The 10453-nt window shown below is 35.6% G+C and overlaps 1 protein-coding gene across 1 annotated transcript; it reads right to left on the minus strand.

The window, feature by feature from the left end:
* Positions 1 to 2693: 2693 nt before the first annotated feature.
* LOC111916729 (protein IMPAIRED IN BABA-INDUCED STERILITY 1) lies at positions 2694 to 6958 on the minus strand. The gene is made up of 9 exons (XM_023912384.3): positions 6128 to 6958; positions 5734 to 6018; positions 5325 to 5648; positions 4714 to 4941; positions 4393 to 4490; positions 4124 to 4214; positions 3593 to 4036; positions 3370 to 3502; positions 2694 to 3190 (listed from the first exon to the last, which is right to left on the minus strand). Exons 1-9 carry the CDS (start codon positions 6536 to 6538, stop codon positions 3174 to 3176), a joined length of 2031 nt encoding a protein of 676 aa, XP_023768152.1. The 5' UTR covers positions 6539 to 6958; the 3' UTR covers positions 2694 to 3173.
* Between the last annotated feature and the right edge of the window lie 3495 nt (positions 6959 to 10453).

The raw sequence follows: 10453 nt of genomic DNA on the forward strand, positions 1-10453 counted from the left end.
TTTCGTTGGCTAGTTTTGAATTTATTTTTAAAGTTATATTTTTAATAGGTTTAGACGGTTAAAAACTGTATAAGATCACAACTTTCTCATATGATATCCGTTCTCGACTGTCTTTATATCGACGGATAGGTATTAACGAGATTTTCTACTCTTGTTTAGATTGTTTTTCCTAACAATCCACCAATCTAAATTTAAGTTTCTGTGTCGCATATTGCTGTGCTGAAACTTTGAACAATCATAACTTTCTCCTAAGAAGTTAGATTTCAGAGTTTTTTTTATATATACAAAATCATTGTCACGTATACTATAACTTTGGTCAAGATTATTTGTCATAAATAACCTTCTATCAAAAGTCATTTTTATCGCTTATTAAACCTTAACTTTTCAGTCCAAAATTGTGGGCGTTACATAAATAAAAATCAAAGCATGAATAGAAATAACGAATAATTTCATAGAGGTCATTCATAATACTTACGAAAGCACAAAAATAATCTACATTTAAGGCATTTTCGAAGGTACAAGACCCATTTTGCATGTACCCTTAGCGAAATTGGTGAGACTCACGTTTCTTGATGTATAAAAACCTTCCTATTCTTTTTTTCACTTTTAAAGGAAATTTTGGTGAAAACTCTTAAAAATTTCAAAAACATAAATTAAAAAAAAAACAACAAAAACAAAAACAATGCATTTTTACCCTTATAAATCTTGTTTTGCTATGAAATTGGATAGTGAATATTCCAACAACATTCATTTACAAAGAGTCAATTGGTGTATTGGTATTGCGGCAACGTCTAAAGCATCTATTTATATAGAAATCTAGTGTGATATCAATGAACAAAATAGATTGAAATATACATACACTTTGTCCTAAGCATTTCTACAGTAATACAGTTTGTCACTGGCCAATACATAAGTTAGATGTCAAAAATACATTCCTTCACGATGACCTTCATGAAACACAATCTACATGCATCAACCACCTTTCTTTGATCCTTCTTGTCTTATACATGTTTGTAAGCTTCATAAGTCCCTTTTTACAACTTAAAGCATGCCCAACAGACTTGGTATCCACAGTTTACCCAACATCTACTCAAACTCGGCTTTACTTGTATGAAGTGTGACATGTCCTTTTTCATATACATGCTAGTTCAAAACTTGTTTATCTCCTCATACGGAAACGACATCATTTTCACAGCCTCATAACAAATCCTTAAAGACAAGATCATCGATGTTATCTAGATATAATTTAAAATGACAGATTTAGTGTTTGTTGCTTACTTCTTAGATATCTTGGTTACTCGTATGGCTAAAAGCATGTTTCTTAGTAAACACAAATATGCCGAAGATATAAAAGAGTAGGCCAAAATGCAAAATTACAAACATGTTGCCATCCCGATAGACACTAACTCCAAACTAAGTGTGAATGTTAGAGATTTGATGGACGATATGTCCACCTATCAGAGTTTAGTTGGCGCTTTACAATACCTCATCCTCACTAAATCGTACATACTCTATGTGATACAACAAGTCTACTTGTTTATACATGCCCTACGTGAATAACATTATCATGTATTAAAACATAGTATTAAGTACCTTAAGGGCAGACTTGAACTCCGCTTACATCTTTACCCATCCATCTATACTTAACTTATATGATAGACCAACGCTAGTGAGGTGGCTACCTTAAAACCCGACGATCTACTTCTGGATATTGTGTCTTCTTGGATGATAACCTTATCATGTAATCAACAAAATGTCAACATAGCCCCCGCAATGGGAGCCCAATGGTTGAAGAGTGGATTTACATATAGGAGGCCTAGGGTTCAAACCATGACACAACCAAAATATTACTAGTATCTTATTATTTACCTCTCATGTCAGTCTTGGGAAGGGTTGACGTGGGCCGCTCAAATGATGTGTTTTACTTTTTTTTCAAAATGTCAACCTTCCCTCTCATAGTCTAGTGTCAAATCCAAATACCGAGGGTGGAAAATGTAGTCGCCAAAACTTATTGGCAAATAAACCTTGTCCTCAAACCACACATTCCTCTATAAAGAGCCAATTGGGGTGTTGTGATAACTTCTCAACCATCTTTTTGTTTGGAAATCTCGTCTAATACCATTGAACAAAACGCATTTAAATTGACATACATTTTGTTCGCAAAAGGTAGGTCTTAGTTATGTTGGATGGGGGTATTTGAACATTTTAAACCATGCGGGTGTATTGGGGGAATATATTGCTTTGCTATTATTATTATATGAAGATAATCATCCCTTAATTATCGGGATTCGAATTGTACTCTCTTATATATCTTGTGTTATCAATGAAAACAGGCAACCGTTTATACCAACTATTAATTTGATGTACATAAATGATAAATAAATAAAGTTACTCCAGATCATATTAGTGTGAAGGTGTATGTTGACGTCTTGGTCTATGATATCTTGTGAGACACGGTAAAAGCGGTACATCATAATTCAGATGTCATATTCATGAAGTACTTGTTTGGCCTACAAATGATGGATGAGAGCACAACATAATGGCAATACTGAATTATCTTTCTGGCTTTCTGCTCCTCACCAATTCAATGGTCATGCTTGGGGTATTTACTATTTAGTAAATACTAGCAATACACTTTTGAGGTATTAGTTGAAAATGTATAACAAAACTTACGGAACTTCATCTATACTCCATTTAATATTATGTCAACTTCAAATCTTTATATAAATTGGTATTTGGAGAAATTTAGTGTGTTACAATCACGTTCACAAAAATTTCCTCCAACAGTAACATGTACATACTCTAATATATATATATATATATATATATATATATATATATATATATATAGAGAGAGAGAGAGAGAGAGAGAGAGAGAGAGAGGAATGATGGGTAGGGATGGAAGGTGAGTCTACATCAAATACCCAAAATAAATATATAATCAAAATACTACGAAATAGAGGTTGGACAACGAGGAAAGATTATGATCCATCAACTCTCTTTTCTACACCCAATCCCATTGAGCCGTGTTTAATGGACCATCAAGCTTTACTTAACGGCAAACTGTCATTGACTTAGGTCCCTTAAAGTTAAACATCCTCCAAAGGTTCAAGTTTTTGCACCTTTAACAAACCATTTTCTAGTGTTCCAGTGTCAAGAATCGTCTCCCTTTGCTAGCTGTTTCTTTTCCCTGCACAAACATAATTACAGTTGGATTTACACTCTATCACATGACATGACATGACATGCATTGCACCAAGGACCATGACTGATGTCAATGGACAAAAATTACAATTTTTTGTCCTGCTCAAAAAGACGTAAATGTCCTCCTCATTCTGTTTGTCAAAAATAAGCTCCATGAGTTTTTACCTCTTTGGAACCATGATCTTCGAACCGCTTGGCGAATCTGGCGTTCATGTCTCTCCAAAAGTTCATCGATTCGGTGTGATTGAGTCAATAAAGGTCCTGAAAACTCGACTTTCTCCTCTTGATCTTGATAAGCCTGTCACATCACACAACATTTGAAACATTCAAATCTCATAAACCAAATGAAACCTCAAAAAAAAAAAAAAAAAATCCTTTTTGGACTTACCATATTCATTCTCTTCACAAACCCATCCGACCCGGCATCATAAGAATTGGGCTGATCCAATTGGCTCCAGTTTTTAATAACAAGCCCACGGGCCCCTGTCTCATTGGACTCATCACACTTGGACTCAAAGTTTCTCAAATGTGTAGTGGCTGAAGGTTCAGAAATCAGGCTTCTTGAACTCGATCGGCTGCGTGATCGTATCGATAAAGAATCATCTAATCGCCTGCGGGCCCACGCAAAACCACTAGAGCCCGGAACTTGTAAAGGGCCCGAATACGGAATGTCTCCTTGAGACGCGTGTTTTGTGTGTGAATTATCGTCTGTTGTGTTTACAGATGGCTTTCGTACTTCAAAACCCAAGATTATGTCTCCTCCTTTTTTAGTATCTAAACTATTTCCATTGATTTTAACTCGGGTTTGAGTTTGAGTTTTTTCCGGTAGACTCTGTAGAAAATGTTCAATTTGTTGATAAGATTATGAAAATATGATGTTGTAATAGAAAAAAATTGAAGTAGGATGATATGGACATACCTCCTCAGGTGCCAATTTAGTCAAACCATTCTGTTTTCTGGCTAACCTTCTTGAGACTTCAGGTCCACGAGTTCTCCCAACCAGCTTTTTACTAAAAAAAAAAAAGACAATAATTTTTTTTCTCAATTCGTATGATAATTTGGATCAAATACAAAATGGGTTATGTCCCAATTTCAGTATGATAATTAAAATCAAGATTACAGACTTGTGAATATTTTATGTAGAATCAAAATGGCAAGTATGTAATGTGATCAGAATGAGAAAGTTACCTTCTTGAGTCTTCACGATGTTTTGCATCTATCTCTTTGTTGGGTGGGTATTTTGGTAAACTTGATGGATCACATGCATGTGGCTTTGTCTTGAAATACTGTAGTCATCAAAGATTGTTGCAAAATAAGTCTTAGCATATTGACTTGCATTTACCAAACGTATAGCTGCTAGCTACATACTCTTCTTTCATACTTTTATACTAATTTTAAAAAACTTTAATCTACTCATACAATTTTTCATGAAAAGTTAAACACATCACATCGATTGTGAAACTGGATATTGTTTGTTTGACTTTGAAAGTCAAAAGAAGTCAATAGTACCTCAGTTGAAAGAGCAGAAGAGGCAGTCCCACGCTTATATGGTTCCACAGACAGCAATGTTTGGATTAGATCCACAGCACATTTAGGCAACTCTTTGAAAGTTTCAAGTAAACAGCTTTCATACGGATGCTGTGGTTTAAACATGGTGGCATGAGGAAGCTTTGACTTTTTCCAGTAGTCTTCTGGTGGTGAACCACAAAGCTTAAAGATTTTGTGCAATTGTTCAACCTGCAAACATTTCCCATCATCATCATCAACCTAAGACTCCATTTGTTACACAGCACATGATATGAAATATTGTACTATGTTTGTGCAAAGGACGTAAATGCCCTCTCCACCTTTATCATCAAAATTCGAAACCAGCCTTAAAAAGGTTTTCGACAATGAAACATATGACTTTTCCATCTAAGTGGACTATCTTGAGAGTCAAACATGGAATGGAACTTTATAAACTTAAATTTGTCACAAATCATTTAATCTTTTTAGCAAAATGTTTTTTTGATGATGGGGACTGGTTATATTCCTTACTTTTACCCTTCAAAATCAAAAACTGGAAGTTGAAAGTGAAAGGTAGTTGTTTGACTTTGGAAAGTCAAAGGGGGTGGAAATACCTCGGTTCTTCCTTGAAGAATAGGTGAACCAAGAAGAAGCTCTGCAAATACGCACCCAATACTCCATAGATCCACAGAAGCTTCATAATCCGTTGAACCCAACAAAAGTTCCGGTGGCCGGTACCATAAAGTCACAACTCTGCTCGTCAATGGCTGTTTTTTGTCACCGGCGGTATTACAGAAATTGGCCAACCCAAAATCGCCGATTTTCATAATTCCTTCATTATTTACCAAAAGATTCGCCCCTTTAATGTCGCGATGCATTACACCACGCGAATGACAATGCTCGAGCCCAGATAACAATTGTTTCATGTAGCATTTAATCTGATTCACGATTGAAACCAAAAAAGTGTCAGCCTCTTTGCCTCTATGATCTTTGAAGTTATTTTAAAAAAAATATATTAAGAACCTGAGATTCTGTGAATTTGATGTCGGGGCAAGAAAGAAGACCGGAAATATCGTGTTCCATGTACTCAAAAACGAGGTATATGCTACAAGATAATCGGGAGGTTATGATCCCATCTAGTTTCATAACGTTCGGATGATCGAGCCTTCGAAGAATCACTATTTCTCTTGCCATAAATCGAACACTTTCAGGTTCGAAATTGTCAAATCGAACCTTCTTCAGGGCAACTATCCTCCCCGTTTCTAGCTCACGAGCACGAAAAACACTGCTGTATGTACCTTGTCCGACCTGTTAAACCAAAATCATTATCAGCAATATTGAAGAATATGATGAAAGAAGAGGAGATGCTAATTTGGGAACACATAGTGTGTGTGTGTGTGTGAAATCGGAAATGGACCTTTTCTAATTTCTCATAGGATTCGGCTCTGAGAGGAACCCAGCCATGAATGGCTTCGCCGGCAACCGCACTGAGCCACGCAGGCCAACCGGCGGCAACCTGCTCTGCTTCCACATATTTGAGTAAATTCCCCAACCTAAAACTAACCGAGTCACCACCACCACCAGTTGTGGAACTCGCTCTCCCTGAGTCACCCAACTCGCTCCCAGTCCCACTCAACCCTGACTCGCTCCTCTTATTCTTCTTCTTGCTCTTGCTTTTGCTCTTGCTTTTCTCCAGTTCCGCAACAACATCATTACCGTTACCACCTAAGCTCCGGCCAGAACCCACCGCTGCATTGTCCCGGAAAACCCCAGAATGATCAACCGCCGGCGTCACAGACACTGCCTGCTTCGATGTCACACAACCCATTTCTCACACCACTTTAACAAGACGAAACCATTAAAAAAAACAATATGAAATTTTCAGTCGACCCCAGATCAAGAATCAGGCGAATCTCAATAGGGTCATGCTTAATTCTTTCAACAGATTTGTCTTTGTATATAAGTATAATAGATCACGGAAGGCTAAGAATTGCTATTCCTTTTATATACATGTGTTTCCTGAGCATTAAAACTGACTTCTTCTTTTTTTCTTCAATCCCTCTCTAGAAATCTAATCTACGCGTCAATTGCGGTAATGTGACAAAATGGGGATTTTAATGGGATGCAAACTTGCTCCATCAACGGGGAAGGTAAGTTGCACAGAATTTATTAGTTTTTGTTTGGTTTTCAAAAACTTATAAGAATGAAAATTTTGGTGTTGTATTGATCACAAGTCAAAAACAAGGGATAATGGATGGGCCCCGAATAGCCAAATATGTCGCCTACCCTAATTTCAAGTCTTTTGGATGAGAACTGAACTTGTTTGGTGGGTTTGGTGAGATTATTTGACTAGGTTTTATTCTTATACTATTTAGTCTTTCCCATTCATGAATTATATATATATATATATATATATATATATATATATATATATATATATATATATATATATATATATATATATATATATATATATATATGTTTCTGCTTTGTTTTGTTTGATTTTATTGTATGTAATGATTGAAATCACATTCTATAAACATATTTAGCCATCAAATGTGACAAAATGAAAGGATCAAAACAATCAATGTTTACACGGGTCAAACAAAAGGTCCAATATCCTATAGACTATGTCATGAAAGGCAATTTGTCTCTTCTGTAATTTTATTTACATGTTGTTGCGTCTGTACTACTAAGATAAAGTTGTAAAACTGCCAAAATAAGTTTGAATAGAGTAACCATTGTGTCAAATATCAACTAATTCAAAAAGTCGCATGTATGGATCTGCAACCAATTGTCTTACATTGAAAGAATATTTTCGTAAAAAAAAGCATTGCATGTAGCTAAGGCTCGTTGTGTTAGAACAAGAGATGTATCATAAACATGTATTATGTATAATTCAAAGTTTTTATGTTTTACTAATAAAATGATGCTTGAAGGCCTAGCATTCTCGAAGATCCAAACTATCTATAAAACTTGTTAACAAAAATATGTTTCCAAGAAAGAAAACTGAAGTACCAAAATGTCATTATAGAAAGTAAGATGGACTAAATGTAAATAACACCTTAGACATAAATTTGTTTTCTACTTGTCTCGTCTTCTCTTAAGTATGAACAATTTGTTTTGGACTTTACGGTAGAAGTCAACAAAAAAGTGGGAAAGATAGTTATTGGGTCTACATTTGAAATATTCTTGTGAGCTAATATACACAAACATAAATATGATATATATTACTTTTACACGATTTAGTCGACCAAATACTTATTAGAAAAGTATTCCTTTTTAATTTGAATATTTAATCATTATAATTTTTGTTAGGTTATTAGCAACTCGACCTAATCTGAATTTTTATTAGAATATTAATATTTCACAATCATTTTTATTATTTTTATTATTTTATAAAAGATCAATTAAAAGAGAACACCAAATAAAATGAGCATATAAGAATAAATTTGAACATCAATATCAAAATATTTGATAATTATAATTGATTGATATATTTTAAGTAATTACTAATTAAAATAAAAGAAATTAAGTAATCTAACTCATATAAACGAGTATTTTAATAATAATAATCATCTAAATTTTGTTTTTGAAAAATTATCGCTTTCTTCGAAATATTATATTGTGGAGTAGTTACTGTCATTTTGGACTTGGGGGTCATTTGAACGTATCGGGTCTAAAATCTGACAATCGTACGTTCCAGACTGACACAATGGATTCTATAACACTCGTTTTCCAGAATGGTTCAATGTAGTGCTTTAGGAGCTAAAGATAGGGGTGTCGAACGGGTAAAATTTTCGGGTTTCGGGTAGAACGGGTATTTCCTTAAGAAAATAATACCCGATACCCGACCTATATTGTAATTCGGGTTTTCGGGTTTCGGGTATTCGGGTTTGAGGTCGGGTCGGATAATTATCGGGTATGCCCGAAAATTTCTTAAATGACACTTATTGATAATTTTTTATTTTTTATTTTTACATGTTGGTTGGTTTAATAAAGAATCGGGTAGGAATATACTCCATACAATTAACAAGTACATATATAATAACAATACAAATCATTATAATATGTTATGTAGTTTTTTAATTCCATTCCATGCGATAGTGAGAAACTGGGAATTGTAATTACGGTTCAGGACTTCAGCTTCAGCGGCGTATTCCCTTTGCAAGTTTGCGTCGACTGTTGAGCCATCGCTCATAAGAAGGAAATGAAGGGTTTTGTTTTATTTGAAGTGTGCGTACGTGACTGCATTGTATATTTGGTATTATATAAAAAATGAATTCGGGTATTCGGGTATACCCGAAAATAAATATTCATACCTAAAACCCGACCTATATTATTATCGGGTTAACCTATTACCCAAATGTTCATACCCGTTATCCGTTCTACCCGACCCATTCTACCTGAATTCGGAACGGGTCGGGTGGGTAGAACGAGTTTTGGGTTTTTTCGACAGGCCTAGCTAAAGACATGGTTTTTGGGAAAAACCATGAGCTACGACGTGACCATAAGGATGTCATGAAGTGACAAGTAGAGAATGAGAACGTGTAGTTAGAGGCTTGTCACGACGTGACATGTGTATGGTCACGACGTGACAAGGGAAACAACCCAAGCCCATGATCATTTAGGGTTTCCTTAGTATTTATGCCCCTAATCTCGGATTTAAGGATTCGTTTCTAGCCTCCATCACCCTATAGAACTTTGATCAAACCCTAATAGCCTCATCTTCATTTAAGAGCATATTCTTGAAGTTTTGGTGTCCTTAGAAGGAAGAAGAAAACTTGTGTGATGTTGAAGACCTATTGGCAAGCTTGGAGTTTGAGTTCAAGCCATTTCTGGAGCATTGTAAGTATTCAAGATCCAAACTTTATGATGCTAGCTTCTAGATCCAGGCTTATTGTTCCTTTTTCTTCATATTGTAGAAGTTTAGATGGGAGGATTCTATAAAGTTGGCAACGTTATGGGTCCTTATGGTCCCTTGAAGGTTGTGTTCAATTGATCTCAGGTTTAGCTGAGTTAAACATTTAACACTTATCATACAAATGTGCTTGGATTCCTTGAAATGTTAGGAAGCCTAGTTTCCATCCACTAGGCATGGGGTAATTGCTCGAATGCATATCAAGGTCAATACACCCGAGGTGATCATGGTTATCAAACCATCGTACTTGAAGTTGTAGCCTCGTAGGATTCATGTATATCAAGTTCAATACACCCGAGGTGATCATGGTATCAAACCTATCGATTGGATTTAACAAAAGAGCTTTACCTTCCATGTCTCACAGCTTCGAAAGAGCTTAGTAGATAATTCAACTATGGTCCAGTTAGATGACATCCAGGTTAACGAGTGCTTTAATTATGTGGAAAGACCAATGGCAATTATTGATAGGAACACGAAGGTCTTGCGTAAAGGAGACTTATAACACCAATCCCATGTATATATGTCTTTTGTGTTCATAGCAACTAAGATTTAAAAAAATGGAATTTTGAATGGTCACGACATGGTGGTGAAGACACCACGACATGGACTCACCCGAAAAGAAGCACACATTCTTTTGGACGCCACGACATGGCAAGGTCCTAGCCACGATGTGGTGGCAACCATTATGTATAACCCTAATTTCTGGGGTTAGTGCCCATATTCAAGAGATGTGATGGTTGTGTTTGCCCACCCTCAACCTCCATCACTCCCTCCTGACTTAGAACAAAACCTAACCTCCCTTGGTTGTATCTTGAAGCTTTT

The sequence above is a fragment of the Lactuca sativa genome, chromosome 1 (genome assembly GCF_002870075.4).
Source record: "Lactuca sativa cultivar Salinas chromosome 1, Lsat_Salinas_v11, whole genome shotgun sequence".
NCBI classification, from domain to species: domain Eukaryota; kingdom Viridiplantae; phylum Streptophyta; class Magnoliopsida; order Asterales; family Asteraceae; genus Lactuca; species Lactuca sativa.